This window comes from Micromys minutus (assembly GCF_963924665.1).
Source record: "Micromys minutus genome assembly, chromosome: 24".
Classification (NCBI taxonomy): domain Eukaryota; kingdom Metazoa; phylum Chordata; class Mammalia; order Rodentia; family Muridae; genus Micromys; species Micromys minutus.
In genome coordinates, this window is record NC_137959.1 from 3,701,528 (window position 1) to 3,725,940 (window position 24,413).

Here is a 24,413-nt window from a genome sequence, read left to right on the forward strand (position 1 = left end):
TGCACACACTTGCCTATACACACATGCCTGCACACACACGACTGCACACACATACCTGCACATACATGCCTGCACACACATGACTGCACACACGCCTGCACACACATGCCTGCACACACACGACTGCACACACATACCTGCACATACATGCCTGCACACACATGCCTGCACACACACGACTGCACACACATGACTGCACACACAAATAGACCACAGACCCAAACATGCCTTTTTTTCTTCCCTTTCTGATCTGGTGACTTCACTGCACGAGTTCCTCTGACTACACTTCAGAAGTGATGGCGGTGTCTTCTTGCTCGTATTTTTGCTCTTAGGACCAATGTTTCAGTCTCTCTCACTAAACACGGTATTGGCCATGAGGGCTTTTAAATGTTCACTCACACATTAAGGAGGATTCCTGTTATTCCAAGTGTGCTGAGAGTTTTAGGGTGAAAAGAATGATTTTTTGGCATAATTTGAGATGATCATGCATTTCCATTCTTCGTTTTATAAATGTGATTTGTTTATGCTAAACCAAACTTGGACTCCAAGAACCTCTTACCATGATTTACAATTCTTTTATGTCACTAGATTTGCTGTGTTAGACTTTTGTGTGTGCAATTCCCCCGTATATCAATAGGGACCACTGTTGTTAGGGCTTCTTGATTTGGTCTCTAGTGGTGTCTTTGTCTGAGAGTAAGACTGACCTCACAGAACACTTTGGGAAATGATTTTTGTGGGCTGCTTTTAAGAAGTTGTGCATGATTGGTGCAAATTCTTTCTTGCATGTTTGGTATTCATTTTTCAATGGAGGCAGCTGGGACTGAACTTTGTAAGATGTTTTCAGTCATAATCATATTCAGTTGTTGCGCTTATTGTAACTGAGATTCTTTCTCCTCCACCTCCTCCATTCTCCTCCTCCTCCTCCTCCTCCATGCTCCTCCTCCTCCTCCTCCTCCATTCTCCTCCTCCTCCTCCTCCTCCATTCTCCTCCTCCTCCTCCTCCTCCATGCTCCTCCTCCTCCATGCTCCTCCTCCATTCTCCTCCTCCTCCATGCTCCTCCTCCATGCTCCTCCTCCTCCATGCTCCTCCTCCTCCATGCTCCTCCTCCATGCTCCTCCTCCTCCATGCTCCTCCTCCTCCATGCTCCTCCTCCTCCATGCTCCTCCTCCATTCTCCTCCTCCTCCATGCTCCTCCTCCTCCATGCTCCTCCTCCTCCATGCTCCTCCTCCTCCATGCTCCTCCTCCATTCTCCTCCTCCTCCATGCTCCTCCTCCATGCTCCTCCTCCATGCTCCTCCTCCTCCATGCTCCTCCTCCATGCTCCTCCTCCATGCTTCTCCTCCTCCATGCTTCTCCTCCTCCATGCTCCTCCTCCTCCATGCTCCTCCTCCATGCTCCTCCTCCTCCATGCTCCTCCTCCTCCATGCTCCTCCTCCATGCTCCTCCTCCTCCATGCTCCTCCTCCATGCTCCTCCTCCTCCATGCTCCTCCTCCATGCTCCTCCTCCTCCATGCTCCTCCTCCATGCTCCTCCTCCTCCATGCTCCTCCTCCATGCTCCTCCTCCTCCATGCTCCTCCTCCATGCTCCTCCTCCTCCATGCTCCTCCTCCATGCTCCTCCTCCTCCATGCTCCTCCTCCATGCTCCTCCTCCTCCATGCTCCTCCTCCATGCTCCTCCTCCATGCTCCTCCTCCTCCATGCTCCTCCTCCATGCTCCTCCTCCTCCATGCTCCTCCTCCTCCATGCTCCTCCTCCTCCATGCTCCTCCTCCATGCTCCTCCTCCTCCATGCTCCACCTCTTCCTCCTCCATGCTCCTCCTCCTCCAAGCTCCTCCTCCATGCTCCTCCTCCTCCATGCTCCTCCTCCATGCTCCTCCTCCTCCATGCTCCTCCTCCTCTATGCTCCTCCTCCATGCTCCTCCTCCATTCTCCTCCTCCTCCATGCTCCTCCTCCATGCTCCACCTCTTCCTCCTCCATGCCCCTCCTCCTCCATGCTCCTCCTCTATGCTCCTCCTCCATGCTCCTCCTCCTCCTTCAGTTAATGTCAATGTTTGTGTCTTTCTGGGATATTTTAATTTTAATTTATATAACTGTATAGTATAAACACTTTATAATTGGTGGTTTGATTGGTTGTTTCCTCTGTTGCCTTTCTTTTCTTGGCTCCATTTCCACTCTGTCCTCTTTTTTTTTTTTTTTTTTTTTTTGTTTTTTTTTGTTTTTTTGTTTTTTGTTTTTTGTTTCTGTCAGTCTTCTTTGGCTAGTCAGGAAAACATCTTCCTACATTTAGGTATAGATGCATATGCCCATCACACTGGCTAGGTTCTGGTGCTGTTGCTAACATGGGTGTTTGGGAAAAGAACATCAGCTGAGAAAATCCTTCCACCATGTTTGCCTGGAGACAACTCTGTGAGTACATTTTCTTGATTGATGGGCAGGTTGTTCAGGGTGGTATAAGAAATAAAACTGATAAAGCTGTGGGAACAAGCCAGTAAGGAGCACCCCTCCGTGGTCTCTGCATCAGCTCCTGCCTCCGGTTTCTGCCTTGAGTTCCAGCCCCGACTTCCCTTCATGATGAACTATAAAATACAAACTGAAACAAACCCCGCCCATGTTGTTTTTTTGGTCACAGTGTTTTACAGCAATTGACACCTACAGTGTCCGTAAGTAACCTATGTGTATTTGTTACTTTATCAGTCACTTTATCTGTCACTTTATTAACTTATCTGTTACTTTATCTCCTTCTGTTGGTTACATTTTTTAGTTTTGTCCTTCTCATGGTATTCTGTACTTTGAAGTTTACCCTGTGGTTTCTTTCTTTTTACCCCATGGTTACTCAGTTTAAGAGAGTGACTGGTTATTGTCTTAATTTCCACATAGCCATGAGCTTCCCAGGCGTTTCTGCTAATTCCACTTGATTGTGAATGCTGTCTTCTCCGTGATGTCTTCCTAACAAATGCATTTGGAACGGAAACCTACTTTGCCCCATGCTCCTTCCACCTTGCTCTGTCTTCCAGAACACCCTCAGCGAGTCTCACCAAACAGGCCACTTTCTGTCTCCATCCCGCTGGCCCACCCATCGCTCCATTCTGACCATGCTAACGTTTCGGTACAATGTCCATTTGTGTTGTTACTGATGTTTCTCTGTTGCTTTACTGTTTTCACTTCATCACAACTCAGTCTTTTGCTTGAACAAGCAAAAGAAGTTGCCATGTCTAAAAGCCAACTGATGTTCACTTACTTATTTATCCAATGTTCCAGGGATGGCTCCATGGGGGCACCCCTTTGCCAAGTTATGCCTCAGATCAAGCATGTGTCTGTCAGAAACATGGATGATGGCAGGAACGTGCATCCAGCTAAGCTGTTACCTGTTGCTTGTTGTTTCTTGTAAACTGTTACAGATATGCTGGACAACTGTGGGTCTGCATGTGTCAGACTAACGTAAACATTCTATGACTTGTAGAACATATATACTGTGCTGTTTATATATTGTTATGTTTATTCATATTTATATTGCCAAAATATCTTAACCGGATATTTGAAACCAAAATACGTTTTAGTTAAGCCACATACACACGTCACAGACACAAACACACACAGAGGAGGGAGGAAAAAGGGGAGGATGAGGGAAAGGGGGAGAGAGAGAGGGGAGAGAGGAGGAAGAGAAAAGAGGAGAGAAGAGGGAGGGAGGGAGGGGGGCAGAAAGAGGGAGCACACTTGTCTTTCAACAGTTAGAGGATCATTTTTATGTGTGTATGTTTTGAAGAGGGTGACTGGCTATTGTCTTAAGTGATGAGCCCATCCCCAAAATACCACAGTGACCTCTGTACATCCTCACTCCAGGGAACGACAGAAACATGGAAGGAGAGGCTTCTTACTATCTGGGCTTGGCCCACTTGGCATCTGGAGAATATGAAACCGCACTAACAGTAAGTAGAAGTAAAATTTTAATCCTTGCTACTTCATCATTTTAAAATATTTGATGCTATCAGAAGGTCAGGAGAGATGTCTTATGCCAGCCCTCAGTGTACCTATTTATGGAGATCAGAACTGAATAGAAGAGTAAAAAAGCAAGTTCCATTGGCTCTCAAGACTGAGGTACAGTCAATTACTATGAAAGGCTTCAAGATATATATAGACATTCACTTATGTAGTATATGACCCTCTCCTCCCATTTGCCCAGAACAAGAAAAACTGTTTTAAATGAAAGAAGAATACGCAGTGAGAATGTGGTGATCTTATAATGTGATTTGGGACCAGTCGCTTTGAGAGGAGGCATTTGTTAAACTATCGTGTGAGCTGCACTGATGTGAGTCCTCTGTGGAAAGGGCGTGTGCAGCATCAGCAGGGAGTGGCTGGTGGTCCCCATCTTCGACACACCACACTCCTTGACAGAATGAGTGCTTATACAGTGTGTAACTAGGCCCTTTCTGCTTGTCTACACAAGTAAAACATGAAGAGCTTTCTTTTCATTATAAGTGAAATCAGTTTTCTTCCCTATGCTACATCTTATAAAATGTAGCTTCCTAACCATTTACATCTTGGTACATACAGGTTTGATGCTTATCTTTGAGATCTTGTTGGCTTCTTTAGATGTTTATGCTAAGTAAGATTCATATATTTGGGTCACATGCTATTTTCTAGCTCCCTTAAAACTGGTCAGCATAAAAAACATAGATTTTCCTAGATGGCTTTTCTGTTTAAATTTCTTGGTCAGTGATATGTGTTCAGCAAATCTCTGCTCTGCTGCTTGGAGAGCATACAAACCCCAAGATGTATACTTTCCTGCAGAAGCTAATTTAATGAAAGTGACCAACTGAGAAACATGATCATAATTCAGAGTAGTATAGACAAGGAGCTTGTGAGGGAAGGAAAGAGGGGGTAGGTTCCAACATTGAAAGTGTGAGAGGTTACACAAGAGTACAGTTGAGCAGTGTGGCTTTCTATGTGCAGACAACACATGAAGATGATGAATGTACACATGAATACACACACACACATGCATACACATGTGCACATACACGAGAATATACTTTTGGAAGCAATGAATTGTCTGAGGAAAAACAAAATGTATTAAGAGAAGGTGATTCAAAAAATTGTAAAACGGGGTGGTGTACGCTGCCTCAGGAAACCGAAGGAGGAGGCTAGTTTGTAAGTTAGAGGCCAACCTGAGTTACATAGAAGGCTGTCTCAGAAGAAGGAAAGGAAAGAGGAGAAAGAGGAGGAGGAGAAGAAGAGGAGGAGGAAGAGGAGAGGAGGAAAAAAAGGAGAAGAAGAGGAGGAGGAGGAGGAGGAGGAGGAGAAAGAGAAGAAGAAGAGGAGGAGGTGGAAGAGGAAGAAGAAAACTAGCTCAGAGATTCTCACCACCTACCCTTTCTCTTTCTCTCCCTTTTTGTTCCTGCCCCACTTCTCTGTATCTATAGCAAGGTAATTTCAAGCAACACAATAACATTTACAACAGGGAACCTCCCTTCTATACCCACACTTGGCTCCACAATTCTTTTTTCTCAGAGTCAAATATAGCAACAAATGTGTGACTTTTCTTTGTTAAACATCCCATGTGCGTGCCGCATAGAAGGGCGTGTAAATATGTGTTCTTCTGTTTTGTATGAAACACTTGCAGTTTGTATACACGATTCTGGAATTTGAATGACCTCCACACTGGTTCTAGCACACTCCACTTTCAGTCTTCATTTTCACAGGGTTATCGAGGGGTGACTAACAGACATTTAATATGTAAAACATGCTATGTGCTACCTTGAAATGTACGGATACTGGAAAGTGATCGTCAGAGCCAAACTCATTAGCCTATGTATTCCATAACTCACCTTATTTTTCTGAGAATTATCAAGACCTTAGAAAATATCAACTGTAATTGTCGATGTTTCATTTTTAAAAGGCTGCTTGGGTACATATGTCTGGACCATGGAGGATTTAGCTTCTTATAGGAGGACTTTAAGGTTATTTTCAATAAAGTTTTATTGTAAATTATATGTTATTGCTTGAGTATGAAATGACCCCTTTAAAGCCTCCTGTTTTGGTCCCTAGGACTGTTCAGAGATGGGGCTTTGGGATGTGATAGGATAGTGAATATTCTTTCATAACTAATAGACTACATCTAGCTAAGATTTAGTGATCCAATGTCATACTTGGGAGGTAATGGAGGCTTTATAAGAAGGAACTTTGAAGAAGTAGATTGAACCTGTCATGGCGGCTTTGCTGTTCTTCAGTTTATAGCAACAACATGACACAGGAAAAGTCATCTGAGAGGAAGAAAGTTTAATTAAGAAAAGGCCTCCATAAAGCCAGGCTATAGACAAGGCTGCGGGTCATTCCCTTATTAGTGGTCAGTGTAGGAGTCTTAGCCCATTGTGAGTGGGGCTATCCTTGGGCTGGTGGTCCACGGTTCTATAAGAAAGCAGCTGAAAAAGCCATGAGGTGCAAGACAGTAAGCAGCATTCTCCATGGTGTGTGCACCAGCTCCTGTCTCCTGCTTGAGCTCCTGTCCTGACAGTGATGGCGTGTGACATAGAAATGTACGTCAAACAAGCCCTTTTCTCCCTAACGTGCTTTGGTCATGGTGTTTCATCATAGCAACAGTGACCGTGACTAAGACACTCCGCCTTGCAAAGGCTGTAAGGTTGCCAGGAGTTCCTGGCCAGCCTGGGCTACAGAGTAAGCCTCGTTTCAAAACAACAACAAAGGAAAAAGTGAAGAAACCTTTAAAAAGTAGAAAGTAATATAAAATTAATAATAGGGACCAGTGAGATAGCACAGCTGGCAAAGGCACTTGCTGCCAAGCCTGAAGACCCAAATTAGATCCTAGAAACCATGGAGTACAAACTAATTGGCTAATAACAAGGTCGTTCTTTGAATTTCACATGTGAGATATGGCATGTATATCCACACACAGAGACAATAAATAAATATGTAAAAAATCAAAACAAAGAAGTAGTTGTCTTGGGATGTGGGAGTACGTTCTTGGGGACCATTTCCTGCTCAGTCTTGCTCTGGGATCCATCTTTGTCTCTCTCTGCCTCCTGTCCATCATGAGGTGAGGTGAGGCTCTTTTCTCACCATCATTCTCTACGTTCATGTTCTGCCTCTCTGTGCACATCTCAGGAAAGACAAAGGCAAGCGCCATAAATCAAGATTTCTGAAACCATAAGCCATAACCTTTCCTCCCTTTTTTGTCCTCCTCAGGCATTTTGTCATAGCCATGAATAAAAATGAACACAGTGTGTAATAATCAGGTTTATAAGTTATGACTGATTTAACTACAGAATTACTGCTTAAGTGGGGAATTCTGGTGCGTCCTATGCCGTCAATGGTGTAAGATGGTTTGCTAAAGAATGGATTGCAAAAATTATATTTGACATCCAAATGGAAAATTCTTGAAACCATCTTTAGGAAAGTGTTTTCTTTTTCAAGAAGTAAATATGAATCTCATGATCCCAGCCTATTATCTGGGTAACCTTAGGCAAGTCCCCCGAGCTCTCTACATCTCAATTAGTTCATGTACCGTGTGGGAGTAATAAATAGGCTTACTCTATTGAGCATAATAGTTTAAATGGTGCCAGCCCTCAGCCATTCCTTAATCCCTGGAATCAGTGAATTCAAACATAATTAGCTTAAGGACTCGAGATAAGATGATTGTCCTGGATTGACTAGGGCAGGGCTCTAATTCCAAAGCCCTGCATCTTATAAGAAAAGGGCAGAAGAGGATGTGAATCAGACAGAGAAACAAAAGACAGCACAGAGAGAAAAGGACCACAAGAAAGGCAGGAGTTCAGGCAGCATCAGGACCCCATTGATGGCATTAGGAGGAGATACTGACCTGCTTTTCCCCCTCTGATGATGTTTCTTGACTCAGATTTACATAGTTAGCCTATCAGCCCTCCTCACAGATAAAACCACAAGCTAGTCTGATCTAAACACTCATTAGACATCACTTCCCAGTTGAGTCTAGGTTGAGTCAAGTTGACAGGTAGAACTGACCAGCAAAATCGGCATACAGAATAATGGCTTAAATGGTGACATTGTCGTACATGTGCACCAGTGAACTTTGCTGCTCTCGTCATTCCTACTGGTCCCCTCCCCCTGAACTTGTCCCCTTATTCCTCCATGCCATTCACAGACAGACACATAGATGACTGCTGATAGATGATGATAGAAGCCAGGTAGACGGTAGGTGGTAGATGATTGACAGATAGAAAAAGTGCAGGGTTTGTCTCTACCGTCGGTTTGGAGCCATCAATAACCTCTCAGTGTTCTCTTCCTGCTTTAAAATGATGACAGCATCTCATCCTGTGTGACTGGGGACAGGAATCCCCATATCAGCTGTGTCATCGTGGAAACCCTAAGTGACAACCTATTGTGAACCCAGTTGATATCGTTAAACCACAGGCTGTTATCCAGCCACTTGTAATTTCTCTTCTAAGCTGAAATAGCTTCAAAGTTGTAGTATTTTTCCTCTGGACTCAACCTCTTACACATTTCTCTGTTCTATTTATCAATTTAATGATCCTGCCATGCCTTTTTCACAGAAATTCTTCTACTCAATAATTCTGTTGACCAGAAAGAGGCATCTTAAAGTTTTTGCTAATGTGCCTTTATTTAAAGACTTTTATTTATAAATTGTTAACAAAAGGTAACATATTTGCTCCGACTTCTTGGGTGAGACCCCAGGATGCATGTTTTCTCAGTCTTACTGGGTGAGACCCCCTACCATGTTATAGTTCAGAGAGAAGTCTTGACCGGATGCAGCTCCACACTGGGCTTCTCAGCTTCCAGAGCCATAAGACAAACAAATCTCCATTCTCTTTAAAAACAAACATACAAACAATCCAAAGCCATCTGTAGTGTTTTGATATAGCAGTAGGGAACAAACGAAACCCTGGGACTTCTCATTCCTTCCAGAATGGCTGAAGAGAGCCGAACTGGACTTTGATGAAGGCTGAAGTATACATTAATGAGGGAAGGGTACTGGGTGAAGAGAAGCTGAGATTGCTTCACTAACATTTGGTAAAAGGCCTGGAGGTCAAGAGGAGAGTATGACCTCTATGCCAGGCACTTAGAAAAGGAATTGGAATTCCCTTCGGCCCACATCTTCTGGCTTGTCAAGGATTTTAAAATACAATTCTGAGTTTTAGATGGTATTTTTTGAAAGATAAATGGGTTTTTGTAAAAGTTCTAATTAAGGCTTTCTGCAAAGTAGAACCAATCATTATTACCTTAAGAGAGAAGTACTCCCTCAGAAAGAAGTGCTCCCTCAGAAAGAAGTGCTCCCTCAGAAAGAAGTGCTCCCTCAGAAAGAAGTGTTCCATCAGGCTTTTGTCTGAGTGCCCTCCCTCCTAAAACCTCATTCACTTCAACAGTTCCTGGAAACCAACTTTATTCAGTTGTTCATTCTGAATAATCTAGTTTCCATTATTCAGTAATACTGTCATTTATTACAAATTCATACTGGGTCTTAAAGAAAGCTTGTACAAGGGCTAGCTTAGTGGTTGAGAATGCATTCTTCTAGGAAACCTGAATTTGATTCCCAGCACCCGTGCCAGGTGGTTCAAAACCACCTGTAACCAGCTCCAGGGGGTTAGACATCTTCTTCTGGCCTTTGCAGACACTACACACACACACACACACACACACACACACACACACACACATACACACACACACAGGGGAAATAAGAGGGGAAGAGAGGGAGAGGGGGAGGGGAGAGAGAGGGGGAGAAGTAAATATAATAAAGTAATTTAAAAAATGTGTATAAGGAAAGAAAAGTTCATCAGATTTCATTTGCTCTTATAGAGCAGGAACAATTATTTAATTATTCCACATTCCTGATACAGCCATCTCCACGTCTAACATGTTAGCATCTTTATGATGACAAAGAAAGCTGTTAATCTGTATGCATGGCCGGCCTATAATTCCATCATCACCAAGTAGCATTACATAAAACCAATGCACGTACATACCATATGTCCGAAAAATAGTGACATTAATATTCTGGCAACCTACAACTTGCTTGATATATATCCATTAACAATAGAGGGTATTAATCATATTTATAAAGCATTCTTAAGATTTCATTAAGTAACTGTGGTGAAATTTTATTTATCCTTCAACCCTAACAGATGCAAGATATATATAAAAGTCATTCCTCACAAAGAATGACCTGTTCTTTCTGTAACGCTTCACGGAAAGAAAATTTGGGAGGAGGAAATAACTCTTAATAATTGTTCCTGTTTAGTTTCCTTCAGTATACAGCTCCCTAGAGAAAAGAGCATTTGACAGTCTAGCTGGCATGCATACCCTGGTAGATTCAAGGCCAACATACATAGAACAAAGTTCATTTTGAGACATTATCTGCATTGGAAACTCCTTTTTAAAAACTACTTTGTGTGTTTGTGTGTGTGCGTGTGTGTATGCCATCGTGTGAGTGTGGATGTCAAAGAAGAACTTGAAGGAGTGAGCTCTGTCCTTCCACTTTGTGGGTCCCAGGGATGAACTCAGATGGTCAGCTTTGGTGTCAGTGTTCTTACACTCTGACCAGACACCAGCCCTGGTCTTATTTTTCTCTTAACTATCATTTACCAGTTTCCTCAATTATGAATTTACATAACACATAAATGTATCTTTTAATTGGCATTCATTTTTACAATGAAAACAGGTAGCATTTTGCGTAAAACAGTTTATATAACTTTTCTTTGAGAAACGTGTAAACTCTGGCTCACATCAGCTTGAGCTGTGCCTATGTGAGCATGGGTCGGAGCAGCGGTTCTCCTATTGGACACAGAAGTTTTTGTTACTGTATGAAGAGTCCTCTCCTGGAACTCCACCCCCTGACAGCATCTTTGAGAACTCTACCCCAGGGCTCCACCCCCGACAGCATCCTTGAGAACTCTACCCCAGGGCTCCACCCCCTGACAGCATCCTTGAGAACTCTACAGGAAGCATAGACCCTAGTTCTCATAGACCCTAGTTCTGCAAGCCATTGCTGTTCAGTCCACTTTGATTAGCAGTGTACTGCACGCACAGCCCACAGACAACACGCATGTACTCAAGAGCAAGCACGCGCGCGCGCACACACACACACACACACACACACACACACTCACACCTGCCATCATGCAAACAGCACTTTTTTTCCATATGTGGTGCTAAATAGAGAAATGTCCAGAACGCCCAGCATTTGACGAGCCCAAGAAAGGATTTGTGGAAAGTAGTGGAAAAAGGAAGCAGTGAAACTTTCCCATTTAAAAACTGGGTTCGTTTCCCAGCTTCCTGGAAACAGCGTGGTTCAAAATACTTAGCAGTGACGTCGGACTAAGTTTAGTGTATGAGTACAATGCCTTCTGGGTAGTTAGCTTTACAGGCAAAATGGCATTTTTTTTTTAATTACAAGAAATCTGTCTTAATAATTTGGAGAATGGAAAGGCAACTGATTTATGATTAAATTTGGCCTTGTCTTTGTATTTAAAGTCATAACCTTCCTGAAACATTAGACCTGTAACTTCATAATAAATCCTGAAGTTTGTGTAGCACAGAAGCATAGATAATATCAAATCACAGGATTTCCAGTTTCCTCACTAATGCGGCCTGTAATCCTAGGAACGTTTTTTACTTGAACAAAACTCTATATTGGTTTTCAATACTATCAATGAATTTGGAAAATAATGTTTGCATTTTTGTTGGCTTTATGTCTTTGAAAGTGAGTGAAAAGTGAAATAAAGGAAGGACATGGACGTTCCTAACGTGCGGGAAGATTTTGTTGTCACTGTAGGGTAGAAAACAGTGCAGGCTGAACATGGCCGGCAACTGAACCGGGCCATGAGAGGACAGAACGGGAGGTGGAGCAAGAGAGGAGCTAATGGCCCAGAGGTGTCCTGGACAAGGCCGAGAGACGGGTGCACCCAAAATGGCTGAGTTAGAGGGATTAGACCGGAGGGAGGTGAGGTCCAGCCCCCGGGAGAGAGGTTTGGGGGTGGAGTAAGAAGTGCTGGGAGGAGCCACAGGTACTGAGTGACCCTCGTCCTGGGTTTGAGACCTAACATCCCAGCATTTTGTTGATAATAAAGGGGCTACATAGCCTCTTATATAGCTACTTTCTGCTGAAATCAGGTGTCATCAACAGGGGAGGGAGACAGGAAGGCTGGAATGGTAGGCAGGACAGGCTGGAGGACATGTGTTTCACTCACTGCCCAGGCTCCACGAGAGCTACCTGGGACTAGCAACCTGCAGACTACATGGTGCAGTCTCGGATGCAGGGCTCAGGCTGGTCAGAAAGTCTACCAGAAGCACCTAGGGCTGGTATGTTTATATGCTGGTGTGCAGTTTCCTGTCTTTAGTAGACCTGGAAATCTGTTGGGATAGATATCAACAGTTGTGGCTACACACACACACACACACACACACACACACACACACACACACACACACAGACACACACCACAGCATAGCGGTAGCCATTTTGTTCCAGGCCAGCCAGCTATTCCATATTGTTGCTGTAATACGCCTGCCAGTCACTGACACAGATAAATAATGACTCCGAGCAGGGTCATGCTAACTGCATCCCCTGTTATGTTCTATATGTCCTGAAGTTTGTTAATCTTAAGAAATTCCACAAAGCTTTATGTAGGACCCATCAAATTAAAGGTCAATAAGAATTGTTATGTCTAAAATGAATGGAGTCAGAACTGACCACTGAGCAGCACTTCCTGCTTCTGTGCATAAGCTCTTTGTTGTTTTTTTTTTTATTTATAAACTGACAGAAAAAAAAAAAAAATGTTTGTTACCATAACCCCATGCCCAATGTTGAGCCATTTCCCTGATCTGATCAGTATTAGGGCGCTCGTTCAATAAACTGTCACTGTCTGTCTGATATCGATGTTTGTGTGGTTTGTGGAGTAACTCTCAGACCCCAACATAGAGAAGGAACAAGAGGTACACTTAGGGAGTTAGGGAAAATTTTATTTTGGATGTGCATTTACAATGTGAATCTTACATGGTTTTGTTTAAGTTTTCAAAAAGAGATAAAAGCTTTACATATTAGCTTCACCAGTGTTTGTAACGTGTACTGAAATCCAAACTAGAAAACAAAACAAAACAGTAAACTTGCACCTTTGATTTATAGTAAAGGCTTAAGGTCCCCAAAATGAATTGGGGTTAAAAAGCAATTTTTTTTTTACCTACATGACTAGACATGTAGATTGGACTGAGGTGTTTTCAACACATTGAAAAGCTTTTTGTCTATACTTAGAAAACAACCAAAAGAAATTTGAAAAATTTGAAAGTTTGTGACTATAACAGTAGTCAACACTTCACCAGGCTAGATCAAAGAGCTTATCTGAACTCCTGAGATTAATGTTAAGACATACTATATGTGTAACTTAGATAAACTCTTGTTTAAAAAATAGATGTACTAAGAAAATAGATGTTCTAAATAGCAACTATGTGACCTGCTTTCACACTGACTGATGACCTCAGAAGGAAGCTCTGAACCTTTGAAGTGAAGGATAAGGAAAGCACAGTGAGGGGGAGAAATCTGGTTTATCTGTTCTGTGAAGCCTGCTAGCAAGGTAATCAGTGTCTGCCTTCCTCCCAGGGAGACCTAGCAGCTCCAGAAGTGAAGCCTAGTTTTATAAAGTGAACAGTGCAGGTGTCTGTGGCCTAGGAGAGGAGCTACTTTGCTTGCTATTGTCAACATAAAGCTACAGCTAGCCATCAAAATCATCAGAGATCCAAGGAGGGTAAATCATGGTAGGGAGTGTAATCCGAACAACTGCCAATAGCCACCCAAGGCTCCCAGATAGTAATCTCAATGGCTTTGTTGGGGGCAGAGATGCTCTGCCCTCAGCTGCTACACGTGACCCAGAAGGCCTTGGAAATTCTTTGGTTGAGTAGGAACTTGGGAAAATTGACCTACATTGGCCAGGCTAAGTAGGGCAACCACACAAAAGTGTCTAAAATTTAGGCAGGAGTCTGGTGGCAAGGCATGGGGCTGTTTATCCCAGTGGTCAGCGTTACTAAACTCAGTGGAAGGATCTGTACCCCATCATCTTCTTTGGCGACCTTAGCTTCGCCTCTAGGAGTTGGCATTTCTATCTGTCACAGGAAGCTATTTTATTAAATACTTTAAATGTCATATTGTTCAGAAGCTCTCTGAAGATTTTGAAGGTTGTTACCTATTAAGTATACATGATTTAAACAAACTTTACCTGTTTTCGGTAACTTAAGTCAGGCTTAACCTTGAAAACACAAACAGGAGACTAACTAAATAAAGCTTGTCACTAAATGAATTACAGAACAGTTTACATGTTAGTAGCTTTTATAAAATTAGGGTTTTACAACTTAATCACTGTAAACTTTAAACCATAACTGCAGTCCTCAGAGAAACAGAAAACTTGCCTGATCCTTTGTACAATGTACCTTTATAAAATATTACAGTCTCTTGTATGACTGAGGCTACCCAAGAGCTAAAGCTTAAGACAGTGAGCAAAAACATGCTTTGTGAACCTAAGCAGACCTCGGGAATTATAAACCCGTGTAAAATATATACATATGCATATATATATATATATATATATATATATATATATATATGTACTAAAAATACACCATTCTTTATTTAAAATTTCTAGAAGTCTGGTGCTGAGCATTTAGCAAAGACATAGAGGTTAGATATTAATCTCTATGTTGACTTTTGTTAATCTGAGTAGACCTGTATAACTTAAGAATTTAAGTTTACAAAAGCCCATCCTAATCCAAAATATTTTTGAGACCCCCCTTAGTCTAAAAAGAGATACAGTGATAAACAAGGCTCAATGGGATGGAGAAGTTTTGTAATTGTTGCTTTATATTATGTGATCATCTTAACCAAGGTGGTGGGGAAGTAACATGGCCTATACCTCTTAACCTCAGTAAAGATGGCACCGGTCACATGTGTGCTTCTGCTTTGAGGTCATCAGCCAATGTGAAGGCAAGCAAGTCACATAGTTGCTATTGAAAACATCTATTTTCTAAGTATATCTATGTTTAACACAAGAGTTGATGCAAGTTACACATATAGTATGTTTTAAGCAAAAGTTGGATCACATATGTAGTATGTTAAAGCATATATAGTATGCTTCAAAATTATATATATATATATATGTATTACAAAACTTAAAATCCTGTATAAGTTTTAAGTCAAAATTTGTTACAGATTTTATAGATTTTTTCCCACACCCAATGAATTTAAAAATTATGAGATAAAACTGTTTAGAGTCTTTAAACTTTTTCTTGAAAGTAGAGCACAGTGAAATCATAGATATAGAAGTTTTTAAAGTGGACATTTGTAAAACCTTAGAGATAAGAGATACTGGGATCCTTTGCTCATATGGTAACAGAGTTATTATAATCTGTGAGAATTTGGAGCTTTCATGTGCCATTGTTGGCCTTTGAGCTGTACTGAAGCCAAGCTGTTTACAGTAAAACAGCAAGGCTTTAATAAAATCTTTGAATTCATGGAAGAATTGAGTCTGAGAAGAAAAAAAAGTCACAAAATGAACTCAGCCTCAGGGAGAGTTCCGACAAGCTTCAAGAGGAAACTGAGAGACAGAGAACAGTGTGGCCTTGAGAAACATGGAGGAACAAGGTTCCAGTATCAGAGGCCATAAGGGCATAGAAAAGCTTTCAGAGTTAACAAGAAGCTTCTGGAGAAAGACGAGAAGAACAAAGTAAATATCTTATACCCATGTTGTGGATGCTCTAACATATAACAGAGTCCAATAGTCAGAGAGACAGATTCCTAGGTACAAATCATCCTGGAAGGCAGACTAGACTATGCCTCTGGATTCCAAGAGCATAAGAGAAGTCACTTACTAAGTAGGCAAGCAAAGTCAGATGGTTAGAGCAGAGGACGTGGAGGGAATAGGCATCTAAAGAGTGACCAGATAGCTCATCTGAGCTCAGCACAAAATGGAGGACTCCCCTTACCATCAGGGCTTCCCCTTCTCTGACCTTGTTTGGGAATTCTTACTCCCCACACCCTTTACCCGGGGTAGGTTTAGTAGTCTATGGCAGACCTACAAACTTCTCCTTTTTTTTGTCCAGCAAGTGCTTGGGATTTCTGGAATGCCTCTCCCTAAAATGAGGGATTCACAGAACTTAAAACTCTGGACAATGATTTTTATTTACCCTGAAAACTTCTTTCCACTCTTCAAAGTCTATGTGCACACATCCCTGGTTCACCCGAATATGACACAGGCTAACACCACCTAAGAGAGCTGTTTTGTTGAATAGCAGCAGAGACAGCCTTCACCTAAGAGAGCTGTAACACTAGGGTCTCCTACACACCTACTCCCATCCGGGCTGAGAGCCTCCAGAACCCCACCTGTTCTGGACTCTGCTTCATCCTTTCAGCCTAGTGTGCAGTGGTTTCTGGATACCCTGAGGGGAGAAAACTAAGTCATGTAACCACAGCTGCCCTTCCCACCATGAAGTCGACACTGGCGCCCAATATGGGCATAGTTAGCTGGTGTATACTATGCAGGTACCTGCGAGTGTATGTGTGGAGACAGAAGCTAGTGTTAATTGTCATTCTCCATAGCTTATCTTACTTTTTTGAGACATTGTCTCTCACTGAACCTATTTCACTATAATTCTACTAGACTAGATGTTCAGCAAGCCCATGAATTTGCTTCTCTCTGCCATTAAACACTGAGGTTTACAGGAAATAATCCAATGTCTGGCTTTTCCCTTGTGTAGTAAGGATCCAAAGACAGGTCTCTTGGCACACTTGTACAGTGAGCATTTTCCCCACTGGCCATCTCTGAGGTTTCTTTGAAACTGAACTTTTGAATATGAACCTATAAGCTAAAAACTCAAATTTTTATCAAAACTCTAAAATGGTTTTTGTCAGACAAAAAAGTTCATGGCAGCCTGAATTGTTTGGTTGGTCTTGCTCAAGTATGTATTTTCAGAGATTCTGTGAAAGGTTACAGGGCGCGCTTTGAGCTTCTGTGTAAGTATGAGCTGTGGAAGGTGAGCCATTTCACACTATGAAACTAACAACTATAGAGCTGACGTTGAGCTTCTCTGGGAGCTAGCCTTGAGACACAAATCTGAGTACAGGTGGCCTAGCTCGGAGGAACCCTGGAGGCAGGAGATTCTGGCATAAGAAAGAAGCCACACAAAGATTTTGCCACACACTTGCCACCGTGCACAAATGAAACCCAGAGAGATGGAGGAAGCAAGGATTCCTCCCACTGGTTCTCACGGTCACCCAAGGAGGTCTGTCTCTGCAATTCTAGGTGGCCATGACCCCAGGCAAGAGGTCAGGATTGGCCAGAGCCACCCAAGGCTACTGAGACTCTCAGAGGAGCACAGGCAGGCTGCTGTGCTTATACAACTCCTGCAGAGATAAAGTTGCAATGAGACTAACCAAGCTAAAGAGATGGTGCTTCTGTTATCTAGTTAACTACCAACAGATACTACCTTTTCTAAGGATGTGTACACATCTGTACATTTTCTGATTCAGGAGTAATCATTTCAGAACTTGTCTGAAGAGAGTAGGTGTGAAAATCCACAAACATTAGTCATGACAGCATCTGCGTGACTGATATTCAGAGATCTAGCTCTGACCTTCATTTACATACAGCTTTATAACTACTGTTTATCATGGTGGAAAATCCATAACAAAATGAATGTAAGACAACAACAAATTGTTTAAAGCACTGCTGGGCATCCTGCACAGATAACAGGAATTAAAAAGCAAACATTTATAACAATGGGAACATCACTGATATGTTGAGGTATAGAATTAGGTTACAAAATACTGTACATTATGACCCCATTTGCATATGTATGTATGCAAACGTATATACACATACTACATAAATATATAGAAAATACTAGAAACATCAAGTTGTTTTCCACAATAATCGTTGGAAATAGAAATAACAAATGACTTTAATTTCCTATTATGCTAAAGACAATGGGATGCATATTTGCCACATTTCAACAATTAACATATTGATTTTATATTTTAAAAATGTAAAAGCTATGTAAAAGGTAGGCTATTATTCCTTTACATTCCACTGAACTGTAATGATCTTAATTGATGCTTTCAATAGGGTTATGTAGACTGCGTATAGTAAAATTCTTCAGGGTACTGCTGGTCACAGCATTTAGTCATTGTAACAGCTCAACTCAGCCCAAAACATTAAAGAGAATTATTAAGTACTTAGCCAGAAATAAAGGAATCTAAAGATGATTTCAGGTGGGAGCTAGAATATCAGGGAAGTGGACCTGCTGGGGGGAAGGGGCTGCTGGGGAGAGGCCAAGGACAGAACAGCTGTCCCCTGACATTCTGACCAGGACAGCCGTTTCCAGCCTACCTTTGCAACTGATGTAAACTGTTCCTGTCGCAACCGACAGACAGGGTGCGATCATGCTTTCGAATCTCATTGACTGAGTCTCCTTACAAATTGAAATACAGTTATTCAAATTTACTATTTTATTTTATTTTGCTTTATTTTATTTTATGTGTGCTACTTCTGAACCCGCATATATGGATGTGTGTGCACCACAGGCATGCCTGGTGACTGAAAAGGGCTTCAGATCCCCTGGACCTGAAGTTACAGAAGGTTGTGAGCCATCGTGTGGGTGCTGGCAACCAAACCCAGGTCCTCTGGAAGAGCAGCCAATGCTCTTAACTGTTGAGCCTTCTCTCTGGATCCCCATATAAATTTTAATAGAATCCCCATCTGTTCTCTTTGCTGAACAATTTATGGGATGAATAACATCTTTTCATTATTGCCCAGGAGGAAATATTATCCAATAACACTTGGAACTTAGAGTAGAAACCAGTGTGCTGCTGGGTGACCCAGCTGAGAACCAATAGTTTACTGACACATAGGAAGAACTCGGGAAGCACAGCAGGTGTCCCACCAGGCTTTGGATGGGTCCCTACTTTGTAGCCTCTCTGGAAAGGGACATTAGGCACACCCACTTCTTTTCTCACCTCTGCCTCCCTCTTCCTCTCTACCAAGCAGTAAACAGGGTTCCAGTGGCGGCTTCTTTCCTGTCAATAGCTCTATATACATTAGAGTTAATACACATCTAAAACAGACGAGTATGTAAGTCTTTTTCAAAAGTATTGTCTTCAGCGTATTGCTACAACCCTCGTTGGCTCTCCTTGCTTCAGATACACATCTGCTACCCACAAGCAACTCACTATATACAAGGGACAGAGTTCCTAAAAAGTGCCAGGTGTCATATTTTCAGGTGAAAACCTCTCTCAGAGAACATGATGTTTGGATTTTACAATTGAAAAACAAAACAAAACAAAACAAAAAAAGCAAATGGATGGAACTAGAAAATATCATCCTGAGTGAGGTAACCCAATAAATAAATAAATAAATAAATAAATAAATAAATAAATAAATAAATAAATAACATGCTATACACTCACTGATAAGTGGATATTAGCTCAAAAGTTCAGATTACTCAAGATACAATCCACAGACCACATGAAGCTCAAGAAGAAGAAAGACCAATGAGTGGATGCTTCAGTCCTTCTTAGATGCGAGAACAAAATACAGGAGAAAATATAGGGACAAAGTGTGGAGCACAGACTGAAGCAAAGGCCATCCAGAGACTGCCCCACCTGGGGATCCATCCCATATGCAGACACCAAATTCAGACAATATTTCAGAAGTGCTTGCTGACAGGAGCCTGATATAGCTGTCTCCTGAGAGGCTCTGCCAGAGTCTGACAAATACAGAGGCAGATGCTCACAGCCAACCACTGGACTGAGAATGGGGTCCCTGATGAAGGAGTTAGAAAAAGGACTAAAGAAGCTGAAGGGTTTACAACCCCACAGGAGTAACAACAAAATCAACCAACCAGACCCCCCACACACACTCCCAGAGCTCCCAGAGACTTAACCACCACCAAAGAGTACACACTGAGGTACCCATGGTTCCAGTCACATTTGTAGCAGAGGATGGTCTGGTTGGAGAGGCCTTTGGCCCTGTGAAGGCTCAATGCCCCAGTGTAGGGAAATGCCAGGACAAGGAGGTGAGAGGGGGTGGTGAGTGGGTGAAGGAACATTCTCATAGAGGCAGGGGGAAGGGAGGATGGGATAGGGGGACTCCAGAGGGGAAACAGAGAAAGGGAATAACATTTGAAATGTAAGTAAAGAGAATAACCAATAAAAAGTTATAAAAGTTTTAAGATATGAAAAGAAAAAAGAAAAGGAGGAGGAGGGGCAGGGGCTTCATGTAGCCCCTAGCGTCCTTCCTCACCACCACAGTGGCTATCAGAGGGACATGTCAGTTTGGAAGTTGGTCTCTGGAATCAGCACTTTAGATGCTGATCTACCACTTGTAAATTCTGTGCCCTTGGAACCCACCAACCCCCTTATGCCTCAGTTTCCTCTCCTGCAGCATGAGTCTTCCATAAGGTCCCCACTCTCCTCAAAGCGGGGCCCATGTGGTGCCAGGTTCCCCAGTGCTGTGACAGTCCAAGGGTGATCTTGCTGCGTCAGCCTGTGGATGGAAGGACTCCTGCCCCTTCTGCTCATTCCCCAGCCCCACTCTCTGCTTTGTAAAATGAAGATGATATTTATTAATGTAACATGCTGATGAAATTCCAGCAGAACAGTAAGGAGATAATGGTTTATTGTTCCTTATTATTGGTACCACAAGTGATTTAACTATATGTTTTTCCCAAATTTAATTAAACATATTCATTTTCCCTATGAGCTTATATTAGCTTACAGCAGAGCAAGTGTTTATTATGTGCATTTTATATGTTTATAATATCATAGATATTAAAAATCAATGTTTTCCTTTAAAAACATTATGTAAATAAACATTAATATTTGTCACAAGATTTCAAAGCTAAAATTACTTTTTAATTGTTTACAGTAATAGATGACATGGGACCAAGACTCCACTCTCCCTACAGCCATTGCAGGCTTCAAAATTGGCTTTTAAAGTGTCAGAAATACTTTTAAATTGGGGCTCAGGCATCTGGGATTGTGTTTCTAGTTTGTCACAATGCTCTTTGGCCTAGATTCTATTCTGTCCCCTAAATGGCCCTGTTGCATGACACCGTTGTTATTATCTTGATTCAATGACAGCAAGACAGATTGTCTCAGAAACATTCACAGGAGGACGCTAGCCTCCACGGGAGCAGCCTCAGGCACCATCTTGGAAGGGAGGTGAAAGAGAGGGTTATACGGGAAAGCTGCTGAGTGTGGTCACCACCTCCATGATGAGTGCCCACCAAGAGGTGATTGGACTTTAACCCACAGCCTGCTACTCATTAAAGGGATGGGTAGGAGCCCCTTCCCTAGCTTCCTTTTTAAAAGGTATGCACTGAGTCTCTCCTTACCCACTTCTCACACTGTTAGACCAAAATGCACCATAACATAGAGGGTGATGTCATAATGTCTTCAAGAATGAACAAGTTACGACTTTGTGTCTTGTACTGGGAAGCAACGTCTTAGAAAATGTCATAAGCGACCACTGGGAAATTTCTAGAGGCAAACCTACCAAAGTGACTGGATAAAACGCTGCTTCTACTATGTTTGTGGAAAGGCCTAATATCTCCTCCTCCTCTCCCTGGTGTGTGTGGGGGTGGGGAGGGATTGCATGTGTGTGCCTCTGATGGAGGCCCGAAGTCAGTTTCAGGTGACTTCCTCAATGACTTTCCATCTTATTTTTGAGAGCTAGGCTCTCTCACTGGCTGGCCAGAACACACTGGGTATCCACCTACAACACCTCCCTCACAGTAGGGCTGCAGGTGCTTGCTGGGGGGGGGGGGCTTTTGTGTAGTAGCTGTTGATCCAGACTCAGTTCTTAGCTTGTGCAGGTAGCATCTCATCAGATGAGCTGTCTCCCAGTCCTGTGCTCTCTGTCTCTCTCTGTCTCTGTCTCTGTCTCTGTCTCTGTCTCTCCCTCCCTCCCTCCCTCCCTCCCTCCCTCCCTCACTCTCTCTCTCTCACCATGCTCTCTGCAGCCATAGCTGGAATCTAACCCTTGCCTGTAGAGTTCCTCCTCTGCCTAAGCTTAGCCGGCCCCTCCTTCCACATGATCACTTCCCATTTGCTTAAATGTGGCCCAGGAGCTTTGTCCCTATGTGCCTCAGGGTCCTCACTTTAAAAAGAGCAGGTATTACTGTGCCTGGTGTTTTCGGGAGACAGAACGGGTGAAAGTGCAAATGGGTGCTAAGGGTGCCTCAGCAAGCCAAGCCAAAGCAGGAGCAGTAGGAGGCGCTCAGGAAGATGAAGGGTGGACAGAGAGGACCTGGGAGGCCATGATAAACGGCAAGGCCTTCCCCCCGCCCCGATTAAAAATATTGCTTAGGGGCAATACAGCTCAGTTGGTAGAGAGCTTGTCTAGAATTATGAAGCCCTGAGACTGACCTATCAGCATCACATAAAACCAGTGTGGTGGGACATGTGATGGTGTACACACTTGGGAGGTGGGGGAAGGGTAATCAGAAATTCAACGATATCCTCAACTACACAGAATCCAATTCTAGCCTGGGAATCATGATATCCAGTCTCCAAAAAAAAAAGGCAAAAACAAAAAACAAACCAAAAAACCCAACAATACAATAATAGTAAAAATTAAAGACATTGGCTACAGGCAACGGAATAATATAAAAGTTCTCGTTGTTCCTATGTTTAGTGATTATTATTGAACAATCTTGGTAAAATGGCTGCAGGTGATGGATAAGCAAAAACAATGACTAGAAAGCCAGAAGCTGGCGTTTAGAGCACCAGGAGAGCTGGGGCTGCTGTTGGTGTCGCTGGCAGCAAGGAGAAAATGGCTTCAGCAACTGAAGCACGGGGTGGCGGTTATAGGTGAAGGCAGAGGTCAGTACAGAGCTGTCCAGGACGGCACAGCAGCAAGGATGGCTGGCTCGCTTAAAAGGCTGGCACGGCAACCAGTAAACCAAGTTCAAACCCTCTGCCTCCAGCCCACTGTGCCTCTTAGACTAAGACACTTGACCTCTCTGTGCTTTGTTTCTCTTAATTACACACTGGGAATATTAATATTTATCTCAAGGGCTTCATGAAAATTAAACATACAATAAGCAGAGAAACTCTGCAAAAGTTGGCTTACGTCAGTGGTAGCAACTGTCATGAGCTGGTGGCAACCATTAGGCCACCCTGCCAGGAGCCCAAACATAGACTCCTCGACACAGGCATGTAGATCTCAGGAAGGCAGGACTGAGCCAAGGGCCAAGAGGAGATTTAAGCAAGAAGCAAATGACAGAAAAGAAGGAAACCCCAGAGGCTGGGAGTGAGCAAAGGTCCAGTCATGTGAGCAAAGGTTAAAGTTCATGATCTGTTAGGAGGCATGGAGATGCCAAGCCTCTGTTAGAAGGTCTGTAGTCAGGAGGCAGGGGCTCACTCAGCTTGGGAAAACGGAGGGGAGGCTGTTGACAAGCTCTTCAGTAAAAAGCCAGGATCCCTCTGAGCTTTCAGAGTCTCGGTGCCTATGTATTGATACACAGTTTGGAAATGCTAGCTGCCGTGGAGTTGGAGCGTAGGCTGTAGAACCCAAAGCTTAAGGGCACAGGAAGCTGTTTGTTTCCTCATTTGTTTTCAGTTCAAATATTATTCCAAAACTGATCAAAGGCATCGGTTGCTAAGAATGAAATAAATCGCACTTCTAAACAAACAGCTAAAGAGTGTTAAATTGATTTAAGTTATTTGAGGGAGTATTAATATTTAAAGCATCTGTGTCTGATGCATCTTTATGACCAACTATAGCAATAATAACCATTGTTTCATCCCACCATCCTTCATTTTATAATATTACACAATAAACTGGGTACGAACTATGCCTTCACTTCAGAACGGAAGTCTCGGAGTACGGCTGCTTGTTTATGTTTAAGCATCTTGAATTTTATTCAGTCAATAAAAGTGCCCTCTATTAAGGCTTCGTCGTTCTCTTTGCACAAGTCAAGTGAATAAAGCACAGTATCAGGCTTGATGGCTTTTAAGAAGCTCCTCCCTCACACTCCGTCCTTTCCAGTCCATTCCAGTGGCATGCATTTCAGGCTCCTTCCAGATCAAGCACGTTTTCTAACTTCTTGATTTGGTACTTGAGTTTATCTGGAAATATTCTATAATAGTGAAAGTGACTTTCATAGGTTTGTTTTAGAGACGTGGTGAAGGGGCACAGCATAAATGGAACCTCCATCTTTGAGTGCCCCTTAGCCTCAGGGGGTGTTGGGTCCCCCAAACGTCCCATGTATCATCCACTCCGACCTGGACTAGCCTAGCCTGCACAGTGTGACAGCCGGGCTGATGACAGGAGATGCTGAGCGGTAAAGGCAACTCAGACATCTGGATCACAGCTCGAGCATTCCAAGGCATTTCTGGACCATTCACGCATCTGCACTTAC

The 24,413-nt window shown here is 42.8% G+C and overlaps 1 protein-coding gene across 1 annotated transcript in view; it reads left to right on the forward strand.

Annotated features, from left to right (window-relative positions):
- Positions 1-24,413, forward strand: part of TTC29 (tetratricopeptide repeat domain 29) — a gene marked incomplete at both ends in the record, with an annotated part of 176,064 nt that overhangs the window by 63,936 nt on the left and 87,715 nt on the right. Inside the window, one exon of the mRNA XM_080936633.1 lies at positions 3,843-3,928. Coding sequence (XP_080792759.1) covers positions 3,843-3,928 — 86 coding nt within the window. The remainder of the gene's footprint in view (positions 1-3,842; positions 3,929-24,413) is intronic.